Genomic DNA, 15,750 nt, shown 5'->3' on the forward strand with positions numbered 1-15,750 from the left:
AATTTCAAAGTCCAGTTAAATACTACAACAGGTATGTTCAGCTAAGTGTGGCTGAGCCCAGCTGGTTGCTGCTCAGAGACCAAGTAATACATCTGCTTCATCTCTGCCACAAACATGGAGGAGAATAACCCAGGAACTTAAAGCAAGCTTGCTATGGGGCTTATTCATTGTGTTCCTTTCCAGCTGCTGTATCTAGACTTCAAGTGAGAAGATCTCAAATCAAGTTTTAATGAAACTGAGCTCATGTGACACAAATAACTCCACTGAAACCAAAGAAGCTAAGCTCTGGGAGATCAAACTCAGACTGTTTGTTTCTCAATATGTTTGTTCTTTTATCATCAGCCTGTTTTTACAATTTGAATCATTTTGTTGTGGTTGTACATACTCTGAAAGAGGTATAGGGTAAGTTATTTGTTTTAATGGAAAAAGAAGCTTGTGCTGACAGTTTTCTGGAGGCAAATTACTTGAAATGAAGTAGTTTTAACTTGGTTACTTAAGTGCTATAACTGAGCTAGGTAAAAACTCAATACATGAGACAAGAAATAGAACAGAAAAGGTCAGACTGAGTAAAAATTGGTAAGAGCGTGCCATGCGCTAACAACTGGTAGGGAGAGTGGGTTATACACATGAAACTGAAGACTGAAGTACATCGGATGGCAAGAATCAATACCCATAGAAAGTTGTTAGGTTTGTCAGCACTGGGGAAGGGGGTGAGTGCCAGGGGATGCTAAATCCCTCTGTAAAGTTGGCATTTCAGTGGTGAGAGAAAAGAAGCCCAAGGCAGTGAAAACTGGAAGGGCTTTAAACTGCTCATACATGCTCTGGTGGATTCTGAGTTAGTTGTGATCTTTCAAAGGGACGATCTAGGCATCACCATGGACAGCTGGATGAAGACATCTGCTCAATGTGTAGTTGCAGTCAAGAAAGCGAGTAAGGTGTTAGGCTGCATTAAAGACAGAATAATATGGAAAAACATTACAGCACGTATTTCTCTTAAAGAGCCTCAATGAGTATTTGCTGTTTCATCAGCATCTTTAAAAGTGACAGATTAGGAAAGTATAGGGAGGAAAGTGGTAAGAGAATGGCAGAAGCAGCTCTTTGTAGCTGAAAGACATCAAGACCAAAGTAATTTGTTTAATAAAAGGGAAAAAGGATAGATGATCTACACCTTTATTCTCTTCCCCACCATATAGCAGGATATTTATCTTATCCATTTTAAGCCACCTACAACTCTCTTGACCTCAATGTCACTCATCATCAAGTATTCCAAAAAGCTCCCTGTGTTATTCATTAATGCTTGTAATTCAGCAACTTCAACGTTTCCTCTGAAGCAACTGCAGCAATGTGTTGAAATTTAGCAGTAATCATTTCTGACAGAGCATTGTCATGGTTGATGCAGAGGAACAACTGTCTTAGAGGTGCCGCAGTGAGAAAAACATTAGGAAGAGAAAATAGCTGCCAGGCCTCACCTCTGGCCAGTCCCCACCAGAGCTGCAGTCTGTCTGCATGTATGCCACCATCATGTTCTCTGCTTCTCCAGTGGAGGCCCACTGTAAAAGCTGAGCAATGAGCCTTGATCTCACCACTATAGCAGACAAGGGTCTCTAGTATTCCTAACGATCATTTCTTCATGTTCCTTCAGCTGCAGTTAACTGCTAAACAGGAGATAAGTAGATAGGGTCATCACCACCTCTGTATTTATACACCTTCCTCTCCTGCCTGCCCCTCTCAGCTCTGCCTTCTGAGCATTTCTTTATCCCTTTGACAGAGGCCTCCCCATGGGCAACTGTGTCCTTTTGTTTTATTTCCTCATCTTTTTCCCCCACAGCCTGCCTCAGTACCAGCCTTTAAAGTTTCAGATTACTGTCTCTCCCAATTTCCATTGTACCTGTATGCTGCTTCAACATGGGAAAGGATAAAGAGCAGGACAATCGTGTGTTTACAGTGAAAGAAGAAAACTACTTTCCAATCACAAAACACCACTTAGTACCCTGACACAAATACATACTTCCAACAGTGAACATTTCTAGTTCACATAATTGGAATAGACTTTAAACCAGCCACGTTATAAGAGATGGCTATCCACTGTGCACAGGATTTTATTTCAGACATTGGTTTTTATGTGGAATACATGAAATCAATTTTGCCCTATCTCGTAAACCCAAAAAGCCTTATATTAGTATACCATTTGTGTTGCACAGAGAATTAGAGATGAAATACCAGTTAGATGGAGTGCTCAGCCTGAGCCTTTTCCTTACCCATACATACTACGTCTAATTACATAATGCTTAAATAGAATGTAATTTACATTCTGTAGAAATAAGCCTTTCCCAAAGTAGTATTAAAATACTGTAATGAAAGCTAATATAAAGAGCCTCTAATGAAGGTTTTTAGTCCTCTGCAGCACCTTCCAGCAGTCCCAAACCTTGACAAGGAGCAGCTTTGGCCTCACAACACCCCTGTGAGGTAGGTGGCTGGGTTTTTTTGGTACAGCTGGGGAAACTGAGGCAAAGGGAACCTAAACTGCTTGAAGTCAACAAAGCAGCACAGTGGAAAACCAAGGTCAAATCCCACTCTCCTGGGTCCATGCTCTTGCTACAAAATGGGATGCTTCTCAGTGCATGCAGTGATTTCAGACAATCTTTTCCATTCTGGTATTCCAGCTGAACTTGTTCTGGTGATTCATTAACACTGTTAATTAACATTTCCAATAGTTGTATTCTGGCATAGCAGCCCCTAAGTTACTGAATATAAGCCCCTCGTATACGTACCATTAGAACATGCTTCACAATAAAAAGAAAGGTCTTCACAGCAATTTGAATCAGCATTTCAGCTTTTCATCATGCAGAAGCAAGAAAGGTTTCTTAAAAATGAAACAAGTTTTTTCCTAAGAAGATTGCTGAGCTGTCTTGGAATTTGTCCTTTCTCTGTTCTCTCCACAGGCAACCAGTTAAGACAGCTTTGGACCAATGCAAAACTCTACCTTCTCTCTGGACAGGTATTCCCAATCCTTTTCTTTAAGGGAAAAAAGAAAATGGGATGGCTTCCTTAAGTACTGAACTCCACGTTGCCTCATTTCAGGTCAGATGGATCTGTCACTTGCGAAAGCAGCACTTCTACCCAACCACTTACACTCCACTCCCTGCCTCAGGCTATGCATCTAACACTATCCTTTAGGAAAGCCCCCTTCCCAATCCCTCTCTTACCTTCTGTTCTATTTGCATAATTTCCAATCTCCCTTATTTAAAAAGAATAAAAATCTCTTCCTTGCTGTTCAGTTTCACTTCAAACAGAACACAGTAGGACTACACATGGGCTTCAGAAGCCAAACTATAGGTACATGACAGTTACAACTTATCCAAATCAGTATTAGACTCCTCAGCTGTTTCCTGCTGCCATTTCTTCTTCCATCAGCTAAAGCAGGTTCTTGTATGAACCTGGACACAGACAAGCCACCCTTTTAACTTTTTCTTCAGAACTCCTTAGCAAATACCCATCAGATTTCCTCCCCCTTTGTACGTACCTAATTCATCTCTCTGAAATGTAAAGGCATGTTATTATTTTTGTTACATTCCCCAAAAAAGCCCCAATTTGCCTTCAATTTGTGCAATCAAAAACTGAAAGCAGAGAGGGGACAATTTGGGAACTCAGTTACAGCCAGGTGCTGAAACCTGGATTGTGGCTATTCATAAAGACTGTGAAGTACTCAAGGTGGTTTTGATATATTTAGTTTCTTGGGCCTCTGATACAAATTGGTCATGTAAAAGAGGAGGTATTCATTTCTCTGACCATGTCAGTATTGGACAGAATAATGTACTAATACCTTGTAACTAAGCACCCTTTAAGCACATGAAGCTGTATTAATCTAAAAACCAATCATCCGCTCGTTACTTACAGTATTTGACAGAAAACCCCAAGCAAGTTTAAAACTACTCAACCAGGCTGAACTTAGACAAAAAAAAGAAACCCAACAAGTATTGCAAAAGCTCAGATAAGCAAACTCTAAGATCTGCAGCCCTATCACATTTATATGGTGTTTACCTGACCTAAACAGTGTGTTGTGGTGAAAGTTTCTGAGAGCTAGCACATGCAGACACCAAAACACTGGTATCAGGTCTGTAACACAGTCTGTGCTATTAACAATTCAGCTATTCCCAAGTTTTGCAAGAGTTACTTTGGACATGACTGGTAAAGGTAATTTCAGAGACAAAACTGAAGGAGCAGGAGATGGTTGCTTTTTGTTGTCAGTTCCTCTTTTTTTGTAAGATTAAGCATGGCACAGCTAAACCAGGGGCAGCAGGGATCAAAACTAATCCTCTTCTATATTTATCATCACTTCAAGGAAATACAGATGCCAGATTCCTACAGCAGGGATTTGGGAAGTCCAACTTTATTAAAAATGATCTAGGTTTTGGCATTTCAACATTCCTTAAATACAGACTGCACCACTGAGAGTCACAAATCCCAACTGTTCCTTTCCCTTTAGGTACTGGACGTTTAAACGTTCTACCAGCAGGTCGGTAACTTCATGGCTGTATTTTCATTTTATGTCACAGACAAAGTAAAATGGAATCTTGAAGTTGGAAACTAACAACCAAGCCACCACAAAAGCATGTTACAGGTTCGGAAGGAGCACACAACAGCATTTTACTGACTGGTACCAAGAATCTCATTTCTACAATCCTTCATTTATGGAATGAGCCTTCAAGAAGCATTCTGAAGGAATGACATGGACAGTCTCAGCGTGCCTCGAATGGATGCAACAACAAACCAGGTAAAGTTGGACTTCAGAGTCTCAAAAGCATACTGAGCTTCCACAGAGGGATGACTTCCAAGATTTCAGGCATGCACAACAATTCACTGTTACAGGAAGATACTGACAACTGGTTTTTTGCTAGTTCGTGGCAGCGATATTTAACACAAGGAACAGTTTTCAATAGTTTAACATTCTGTGCTATGGAAATTGCTGTGTTTTCTTTCTTTTCCTTGATGCCTCCAGAAAGAACCTGGAATGAAATGCTTAAGAAAAGCCCCCCAGAGTTACAGCTCTAGTTATCAGTAGCTGATGGACTCTGATGGCAGCACCCATCCAAGAGGTTTTACGGGTTTATTTCATTCTTTGATTTAGCAGAGCTACTTTCAAGTGAAAAGCAAATCAAAGCTTCATTCACACTCAATTCACGATCTCAATCCAGTCATATAGGGTGGGACTAAGAAGACACTCTGACAGAAAGCAACTAAACTTCTCTGTACAAACAGAAGTTGTATTAGAATGCACTGCTATAAGCTCTTACACACAGCCCACCTGACCATAAGGCTGACTTGACTACCCACTCCATGGCCTGTCCCTTAAGATCCAAATGCTGTGTCTCCTCAGCTGTCTGTCATAAGCTAGAACTAAAGGTAAAGATTCATTACACTCCAGACTCCGTATTTCCATTTTATTTGATTTGAAACTGTTACAGGGTTTTCTTGAACTGCCAGAATTCATGCCCAAAACCTCAAAGATGGTACAATGAACAGTCTCATCTACCCTTCATACAGTAGACTAAAACTCAGTTCATTGGTGATCCCAATTACTTTAGAGCATCAAGAAAAGTGTTTTAAGCTTTCATGTTTCTACCACATCAAGCAACGTGTCCGTTTACCATGAATTCCACAGAAATCTTTAGTGACAAATCAACAGTTTTGCTGGCAACAACATATTTTCAAGGAAGATACATGGCTCAGAGTCCAAGGTATTGGTATGAGTCTTTCTGTGAGGTTTTGTTTCCAAATGAACTCTCCAACTTTAAGGATAGTCTCTTGAGCCCTCTTTAATAGCAGCTTCTAGCAGAAGTTTTAGAGACAGGTAACTCTGCAAGGGCAAGGCCAGTTTTAGTCTGTGCACAGAAGACTCAGGTGAAGCCCCAGCCCCACTGAAGTCAACAGCAAAATTCCCATTGGCCTCAAGCAGATTTAAAGAAAGTCAGCAGTCAAAAGGGAACCCAATGAGGCGATTCCTGCACTAACCTCATCTTCTGCACATACACACAACTACCACACGAGCCAACAAGTTTTGTTTTGTTCCCTGGTTTTTCTTGCCATTGGCAACTCCTATAGATGTTGGGTCTAGTTTTTGGCATTTACTCTGAGAGACCTCAACACTGGAGCATGCCACTATTTTACTTCATTTTGCTTCTGGTATAAGAATTCAGAGAAGAGAAAAGCAGTTACAGCAGGACACTTTTGGTACTTGACAGGTTTGGTTCATCAAATCAGTGTTGGGGGCAGTGTCCTAAATTCTTAGTGTATCAGTGCCATTTTGCCTACTTCCACTCAATTAAATCAAAGATGAAAACAACTGGAAGAAGTCACTGCCTTCCATTAGTACTAAACTTCCCAACTTTGAATAAACAGCATTTGAGTTTTACATAGAGGATTTATGCCTCAAAGAGCCTGCATGCTTCACAGAAGTAGCCAAACAAATAAGGCTTACCAGCTCTAGTTATCCCTCTGCATACTACATTATTCTGGTTATCAAGTAACCATTACCCTTCAACAAACAAATCACTTTTTAATAGAGGAGAAGTTTTTATCTAGTACCACTACTGCCACGTATCTCATTTTTAAAAGCCAAATTCTTTACTTAAAGAGTCTGGATACCTCTGTGTAAAAAAAACTCTTAATGCTGCAGGGTAGGAAAGACAAACCTCATGACAAAAGCCAAAATAAACCCTATTTCACTACAACATCTCATCATTACTTAAATATACTGCAATTTGATATCAGAAACAAGGCAGGCATTTGTGGAGAACAGGAAAAATAAGATGCTTCAACAGACAACTGTGAAAATGGCTAATGCAAACAGACCATTCAAACCCATTGTTCCCCCAATCTGATAGTGAGTTTTAATTTGTTTTGCAGTTACTTCAGAACAGCTATCTAAAAAGGTAAACAAACTACAGCTCTGTTATACTTGGGTAGCATGAGTGGTATTGGTACGCTCCAGAAGTCTCTAGTAGGCTATGGCTACACATGACAGGATTCCTCAGAAGGGGAACAGAATATGTTTGTCATTTAAGGTCACTTAAATCTTTGTTATAGCAAATTGGAACCAAATGGCTGACTTCTGCAGGATTTCTGACAGGAATCCAGTAGAGCTGGTTTCAAGTTTCAGATGGCCACTAAAACAGCTGTAACCTTCTCTTCCAGAAGTTGTGATCCACATGGTGTCCACAATGAGTGCAGCAAGTCTGAGGTAGTCAACCTTTACGAAGGCTCAGTATCTGAACATAAAAAGATTTTGAAATGACCACTGGCTGAAGGTATCTTTCTGAGCAATTAAAGAACACTGATGACTCTTGTTCAATCATTTACATTTAATCTGCCCCATTTCCAATGGAGAAGTTGTAACATATAACGCTTCCATAGCGGAGGAGAACCAAGCACTTACGTCAAAAGTAGTCTGCACTTGCTGCAGTAGATCCAGCAGAAATAAGGTGGCATGTTCATCATAGCCGTTAGCTGTAGTTTAGTTACCTTAGTAGAAGGGTTACCAAAAAAGCATTCCTTAATTGTAATGTGTATGCAGCTCTACTGATCCCCAAGCACAGCATACTGGTTGTCTAGCTGAAGTTTAAGTGCCTGTTTTTTTGACACCTCATCCCTACCTCTAGTTTTGTGTTTTACTACTTCAAAGCTCTTCTCCATTTCTTTATCCCTAAGGGAAAATAAATGTAATCAGTAAATATCTTATCACTAGCTTGTGAATTGTGAATTTCTAGTCTACTTCCACCCCAGCCCAACAAAACCATTAAGAACACAGAACACTTAAGGTCTAAAGTTTTAACACAACAGCCAAGCATTCCCAAGCAAAACTTGTAAAACCTTATCTCCAGAATAAGCTCATCACCCACTACAATTCAGATCACATTCCAAGTTTCAGTATTAACATTCTCAAAAGTAACTTTCAGTGCATTTATGAAAAATAGGCTTTAAAAGGCAGCAGTCTATCTCTAGAATGCTCGCTCAGAATTTCCTCTTAGCTCAATTTGCACCCCTCAAACACTAAAGGAGCAATGACAGCACAGCTCATTTGCCAAGCAGACAAAGCCACACAAAGAAAAAAAAAGGGAAAAAAGAAGAAAACAACCCCAAAAAACCCAGAAGAAACAAAAGAACCCAAGTGTACTGGCCTAGCTATATCTTCTGTAGGGAATATGGCTGTGAAAAGATGAAGACTCTAAAGCAGGGTGAGACTGCAAGTCTTCAGCACCACGAAAAGAAAACCCTTCAGCAAACTCTGGGAGCTCATCATTGTAAACCACAGCTCCAACAGCAGGTTTATTGATTTATATTGGTATTAAATCCCATTCCTCCATTTAAGAAGGAATCTTATTCATCTTCACAGCTCTAATAAGAGGGCAGTGTGCTCGAGACACCCTACTCATGCCTACTGATGCTAGTAACACAGAGCCTCACCGTGGCTAGTATCCCAGGGAACCAGATGCTATCACTGCTACAGCAATATTCTGCTTTAGGAAAACCCTTCAGCAAGTCAAAGATAAGGGAACGGGCAGTCTTGTTTGGCTATTTCACTGGGCTGTGTCCTTCCTAGAGTTGGAAAATCCTGTTTCCCATAAATAATTTCTTAGTTATTTCTTTCCTCTCTTGACTGATTTAGGCTTAAGCTCTAAACCGAAGCAAGACCTTAGAGAAGGCAGTTAAAATGCATCTTATAGGGATGTACTTACCTTCGACTGTCTATGAGCTTGGCGATGGACTGCAGTGATGGGAACTGCGTATCACTATAGATTTCTGGTGGTCCTTGCTGTGCTCTCCGTGGCCTGCCACCCTCCCGGGCACCAGGAGGCCTGTACACACCACCAGTCTGAACTGGTTCAGGGGCTTCTGTAACTGGGTATAAAAACAAGATTTAGACAAGAGAAGTTTGCCTTCATATCTGGAAAACACCACCAAAAAAAAACAAACCACAAATGATAAAGAGAAAAGACAGGTATGTTTTTGCGCTTTTAAAAGCTCTGACATCAGGTGTCACCTGATTTAAACTATACTTAGTAGTCAAATTAAGATGTGGCTTCAGTGTATTGCCTCACAAAGTTCAAGGAACCAAAAGCAATGATGAGGACTTCACGTTTCTTATCCGCTATTTATTAGCAGCTTATATTTAAAACTAGAGATGCAAACACATAATTATGTATTGGCTGAATCTTACTTCAAGCACCTCTCCAGATGCAGAAGAGAATTCCCAAACAGTTCATATTTAACGTAACAATCTACAATGAAGTAACTCATTAATTTTATCTCCTTGCTTGCAGAAACAAGAGAAAATACATCAGCCCACTTTGAAATGAGTTTCTCCATGGAAGAGAACAGCCTGAATTCGGATCACATCCAAGTGATTTATCTCCACTGAAGTCCTATCCCAGTTAAAGAGTCAATTTTACAATGTCATGCTCTCTGTGCCCTAGAGCAGATTTGAAAAGCGTCCTACCAGCTACAGAACCCTACCCAAGAACTGCCATCCACACAGCCGATAGTGGCTGAACATCCACTTGACTGTCAAAGCAGTATTTCTGGATCAACAGAAATGCTTCCAACAGGTATTTTGCAGATAGCAAAGCAGAGAGATCGCTTTCAGCCAAAACCAAAAACCCTTCCACTTGTGTTTTCTTAAAGTACCTGACAATGCTATCAGTTCAGTTCCTCAGATCCCTTTACAAGAAAACTACACTTCCTAGTATGTCAACCAAGCCAATGGTATGTTAGAACATGCCTGAATAGGAACTGTTCCATGAGCCCTACTCTCTGAGGAGCTTCATTCCACCCAACATGCTTCTGGTTGGAAAAAACAACAACTCTTGAGTTAAATTTACCAACTGGTTCGACGACAGGTGCCGGCGCAGGAGCTGACTTGTTCCAAGGACCAGATGATCTGTCTACACCACCACCACCAGTCTCCTCCCAGTGGTCACCGTGCTCTTCTCTTTTTTCACTTTCATCATCATCTTTTTCATCTTCTTTTTCACTAAAAAAGAGCAATGATAAGTAGCCTTTTACACACAGAGGTTTAAGACTCGCCAAAGGCTACGCTATCACCACAGACAAGATTTCACAGCTGCTGCACTGAAGATACTGGATTTAACCAGACTGCATCAGTCCTGTAACCACTGCACTGGTACTTGCACCTGAACAGCTTTTGGTACACTGCTACATAACTTGGCAAATGAGAAGAAAAAAAGTCCTTAAAGAAGAATTCAAACTGTACTAAGTGACCCAAATAAACTGATTTCTTATTTTGTGCTTCAAGTTACTTAACAAGACAGTCAAGCATTTGGACATGAGGAGAAGCTAAGGAAGGAAAGCGCTACAAGTCCTGCTTTCATAAAATGCTTTACTCAAGAGGAAGAAATTGTGGAAAAATACAGTGACAGAAAGCAAGTCCTGAGCTCCCCTTCCCTATAACCACAACCAAGAAACATTCCTATTGCCCATACCAAGGCAATCTACAAACCAAGTCAGTGCTGTTTGGTTGGGCTTTTAAAAGAGGGAATCAGAAAAACCACAGACAGAATTACCCCAGTTTTTAAAGAGAAATACTCTGAAAAAAACTATTTTAGTTAGACTATTCTTTTTTTGCTCAGAAATAGTCAAAAGACTCCAAATAAGCTGCTAAACAAAGCTGCTTCAGAAAGATGTGTGGTGTAATGGGATAAAGGTACAGGGGGAGGCTATAGAAAAACCAAAGCCACTCATGTGCATCGCAGCACCAAAGTGGGAATACAGAAGTTATAATACACTCATCATGATTGGATAAGTTTTCTTTAAAAGTAATCAGAGAACAGTTAAAAATACCTATAATTGCTGAAAATTAAATGCCCTTTTATTGTCCAAACACAGTAAAAATCACAGTAAGCTGGACCAAGAACTTATACACATCACTATCCTATTTTAAACTCCAGTCAAAGGCAGATGCCTATAGGCTAGCTACAGCAGAGCAAGCACACACATCCCACTCCCACCACAGACTCCATGGCTTATTTTCAGCAAAGAGATCTCCAGAGCTGGATAATTTATAACCTCCAGTGGGCTGCTCTTCCATTTACTTCTCCACTCTTCCCTTGAACCTACTGAGTAGCTATAAAATCCTCTGGCAGAAGCTTCCATGCGCCTGAGAATGTGCCACAGCACCAAAAGCATCCGGAATGCAAAGTACCAAGAGGTAGTGAAGCAGCAGCCCAGTTGTCACGTGTCTGTTGAGACATGTGATTAGCCACTTCAATGGCATGGCACAGGATTGGGTTTTTTGACATAAAAATGCAATGGCTCAGGAATTCACTCCCCAAACTGAGATGCTGAATGGACTGAGTCAGCTACCCTTACAGCAGTCCAATGATTCAGTGGGAATTACTGTCTTGCACTCCTCCCTCAGGAAAATTCCTACTTCACTATCTTTACAGAGGGCAATGTTAAGCATTTGTAATAAAAATCTGAACCCCAACCAAACCAAACAAACCTGGAGAATCCACAGAGATACAGAAAATAAAGAGAACGTTGTCAGAGAACAGTCAAACCTCAGCAAACTTCTGCACTAGCAGAAACATATCAGACCTCTGTTTAACTGGACTCCCGGAAGGCAGCTCTGAAGAACATAGTTTTTAGGCAGAGGTAATGATTATACTGGAGAGAAGAATTAACAAGAGAAGTAGTACCTTATTTGCATGGACTGAACTCTAAGACCACTATAATCAATTTCTTCCTTTTGCTCAAACTCCTTCCAATCATCTTCTTCCTGTAAGACAAGAGAAATACAAGTTAACTTCTTTACACTGAGAGTAGAAGACTGTAACTAAGGTAACTAAGATAATAAAAAGAAAACTAAGGGTGAAGGTGCAGTTCCATGGGAAACTGATCTATCTGCGCCACTGCCAACTGGGAAGGAATTCCACTCCCTCCTCCCCTCACTTACCATATGTGATGCACTTGTGAGCTGACTAACTCACTGCCACAGCTAAGAGATGCCCCAGCAAAAAGTTGTTCAAGTGAAAGAAAACCACATCATGTCAGTAAAAATCCAGTGGGAAGTCACAGGGCAGCACAGGACCAGGAAAATACAAGGACAAGACCTCTCCCTTTACATAAAGGAAAGCTTCTGTGACAGCCTGAATGCACAGAAGGCTTTAGATTTACTTTTCCATCGCTTATTTCATGAGCCAAACATTAAAGGACATTTGGAACAGCTTACAGTGGATTTATGACAAAGATTAATATTGGTACATTTGACTTTTTCACATTCACAACCACATTTACAGCCTTTCTTGGCTTTTTAATAGTGTTTTTAGAATAGTAAAAAGGTCAGCTTCAAATCCCACAGCAATCTGAGCACACAAAACCAGTGGAATACAAGTCTCTGGAGAGCCCCACTTTAAGGTTTTAAAACAGGATTTTGACTGCATGTTTGGAGAAATCAGGACCCACCTAAGTGGGTCCAATTTCGTCCTGTTGTGTAATCAGTAGATTCTGGGGATAAGGTAGGCCAGAAATGGACCAGAAAAGCAGGCCTCCCGTGTTTCTAGTCACATCTTTAAGACACACACACACTCAGCCTAATTAAAGTTACCAGGCTTTAAGTTAAACATAATTCCTACACTCTACATGAAATGCAGTTTTATTACTTCAAATATGAAGACCCGGCAAGCAGGGTCTACCCATGGCATGGCCCCTTTCAGCCGGGAATACAGCTTCTTTTAAGAGCCCTGTCCTAGGACCTTTACATTATCAACCTCTAGCAGGAAAACTTTGACCTGCTTTAAAGTAACAGCAGAAGCAGAAAATGACCTGATGTACTGCACCGTCTGCTGAAGATCCAGTCCTTTGGAAGAGCCTGAGCCAACAGCTCTAAAATCTCTTGGATTTCTTATATCCCCATCTCCATGGAAACATCACTGTTTCCAAACTAAAGTACCTTTCACATTTAATGATCTTTATCTCTATTCCAACTACAAGTTTCAATCACAAGCATGTATTATTCTACAAGCAAATGAGCAGCTAAAGAGTACCACTGACCCTGGTCTATTTAGGGAGCTACTGTTGGTGTCAAGCTCCGCAAGTTAAAGAACACTGGGAAGTAGCAGGGTGTTCCTCAAATTGCTTAAAATACACAGCACGACCAGTTGTAAGGCATTAACTCAACTATGAGCACTTAAGCTTCTCTCGCATTCCCGTTGTTTCACTGTAAATCGGCACAAAAAGGACTAATGACTGGCAGTACAACCCTTGCCGGAAACGGGGAAGGCAATGAGCTCGGAGTACTTTTCCTGCAGAGCCGGGGGACCTTACCACCGAGGTCCATAGGCCACACACCCAGCTGGCCTACAGCCGTCACCTGATCCGAACAGCCAGTTCCGGCTGCTACCATGCGTCGAGGCCCAGAAACCTGTGCGGGCTGGGTAGGGCCGAAGCCGGAGACCGGGAACCGGCCACCCCACCCTTCCCTCCCCGCCAGCGGATACGAGGCCGGCAGCTCCGCCAGGCCCCATCGGCCCCGGGCGCCCGCATGGCCGGGCGGCGCCGCGCCGCTGCCGCGGGCCAGGCACTGCGGCGCCCCCTGCCGGCGGGAGGAAGCCGTGACCCTTCCCCCACCGCCGCCCCGACGGCGCGGCCCCGCTCCCGCCCGCACCTTGGTGGCCGTCTTGGCGGAGCCGGCGTTGGAGGCGGCAGCCCCGGAGCCGCTTCCGTCAGCCGGGCGGGTTCCTCCGGCCGCCCCCGAAGCGCTCGAGGCGGCGTTGGAGGCGGCGGCGGCGGCCCCTCGGCTGCTCTTCTCCTTCCGCTTCTTCTTGTCCCGCTTGGCGAAGAAGTCGTCGAGGCTCCTCTCCTCGGTGGCCGCCATGGCGGCGGCTCCCAGCGGCGGGGCTAGAGAGACTGTCGGGGAAGGAGAGCGCAGCGGCGGCGCGGGCCAGCAGCAGAGCCCGGCGCGGCAGACGGCTGCGGCTGACAGGCCCCGCGGGACGAGCCGCCGCGCTCCACGCTGCTGGCCGCCGCCTGACACGGCCCGAAGGAGGGGGTGGCGGTGGGGGCGGCCCTCTGAGGGGAACGGGGCGGGGCTTCCGTGCTGCGCCCCCCCCCCCCCCTTCACGCATGCGCTCCAGTGCTCCAGCCAATGAGGTTGCCGGAAAGGACGCTTCCGCCGGCCAGTCAGAAGGGGGCAAGCAGTGACGTTACGACGTGAGGATTGCGTAACGGGCCGGCAGGCTGAGGCGCGGGTAGGGATTGGCTGGGCCGAGGCGGGAGGGAGGGGAGGGGCGGGGCGGCGCGTGCGCCCGGCAGCCGTTAGCCGCGGCCGGTCCCGCCTACCGCTGAGGGCTGGGTCTGGGGTCGCGGGTGGGACGGGACGGGACGGGACGGGACGGGACGGGACGGGACGGGATCACCCTTCGGAGACCCATGGCTGAGGTGCTAGAGGGGGCTGCTGCACCCCCCTCCGCGCTCCGCCCGTCCTACCGGGTTTGTGCCCTGCGCTTGAGGCGAATCGGCGTTCGCTCCTATCGTGCGCTGAGGTGACCAGCCCAGAAAGGGCCGCGCACCGTTGTAAAGGGTGCAAGGGAATAATGGCGCTTTTCACCTCGTAAATGCGGTGTGGGTCCGTCTTGGTGCGGTTAAGTAAGACGTGACACACCGCCCTGTGTGCGATGTCCGGATGTGTCGGTGAGAGCTTCCCTGAGTCAAGGGTGAATCCTCGGGAGTATCTGCGGCAAAACGAAGCTAACAGTGGGTGTCTGCAGTGGTCACTGCGTGCTGCAGTGACCTTGAGCTCCGGAGAGGGGAAGAACGGTGTTTAAAAGGTTCACCGTGGCTTTAAAATGTGTTAAAGAGTTTTGAGGCAGGACGTGTTGGAAAACAGGAGTCGTAGTTGCATGAGACGTTGTTTCTGATGACTCGCTTTGGTCAGCCCTCAGGAGGAGACAAGTGTTCCTGCTGCTAAAGCGTGAGCCCAAACGACAGATACATGTCAAATAAGCACTGGTTTGTATTACAGGAATGTAAAAGTAAACATGTATGTGTTCCCAATACAGGATCATTTCATGCTTTGTGACTTCTTCACTTGAAATCATTACATATGTGTATATAAACATATAAAAAGTGCTTCTGATTTTGGGGGAGTGTTTGACTGTCTCTGTGCCCATGAAAATACTGTTATATAGTGTTTTCCACCCATATTCCTGGGCTTACTTGACAAAGGGAAGGTGCAGCTATCCTACTTCAGGCACTCTCTGTGAAAGGGTTGTTAGCTGTAACTGAGCCATTGTAGTTGATGATTCTGTGTTGGGGAGATTTGTTGCAATCCTCTTTATGTCCGTCATGCTGTGTTCTCCCTGTATTTCTCTACCACCGCTGTGCACTTACAGGGGTTGGCTTCACACAGAGCAGGCCCTAAGAACTAAAGAGTGCAAGTGTGACAGTTCATCTGGTAACACCAAAGATGTGATCAGTGGCACCTATTTGTATCGGGAATAACTACTGAAGCAGAGAGCGAAGTTGGGAGGTAAGTCTCATTTCCTGTGCCTCCTTGGTGCACCCAGGCTCCCCTCCTACTCCTGCTGTCCCCTTTGGTTGCTAGAAGGTCACAGGAAGATGTGACAGAGGACAGTTAGATCTGGAGGAGTGTTTGCATTGCCTTCCTTTGTGTCTGTACTCCAGCAGGAAGCTGTAAGGCTGGAATGCCCAACTCTGGATTAGAAGCTGTCAGGA

The 15,750-nt window shown here is 43.9% G+C and overlaps 1 protein-coding gene across 9 annotated transcripts; it reads right to left on the reverse strand.

Moving 5' to 3' along the window:
• Nucleotides 1-599: 599 nt before the first annotated feature.
• CDV3 (CDV3 homolog) lies at nucleotides 600-14,010 on the reverse strand. 9 transcript variants are annotated; one of them, XR_009745334.1, is made up of 7 exons: nucleotides 13,682-14,010; nucleotides 11,715-11,794; nucleotides 9,879-10,030; nucleotides 8,736-8,898; nucleotides 7,653-7,702; nucleotides 7,436-7,521; nucleotides 5,428-7,268 (listed from the first exon to the last, which is right to left on the reverse strand). XR_009745334.1 is itself a non-coding variant. In XM_061464537.1 (6 exons), exons 1-6 carry the CDS (start codon nucleotides 13,889-13,891, stop codon nucleotides 7,252-7,254), a joined length of 672 nt encoding a protein of 223 aa, XP_061320521.1. In that variant the 5' UTR covers nucleotides 13,892-14,010; the 3' UTR covers nucleotides 5,428-7,251. The 9 variants fall into 9 exon arrangements, 6 of the variants coding, with proteins under 6 accessions (XP_061320523.1, XP_061320521.1, XP_061320522.1 ...); XR_009745333.1 differs by having other exon boundaries at nucleotides 7,436-7,702; XR_009745335.1 differs by lacking the exon at nucleotides 7,653-7,702 and having other exon boundaries at nucleotides 13,682-14,009.
• Nucleotides 14,011-15,750: the final 1,740 nt, after the last annotated feature.

Source organism: Pezoporus flaviventris, unplaced genomic scaffold (assembly GCF_033815535.1).
Source record: "Pezoporus flaviventris isolate CSIRO_AGI_PZ_B2104156 unplaced genomic scaffold, CSIRO_AGI_Pfla_v1 ptg000037l, whole genome shotgun sequence".
Lineage (NCBI taxonomy): Eukaryota > Metazoa > Chordata > Aves > Psittaciformes > Psittacidae > Pezoporus > Pezoporus flaviventris.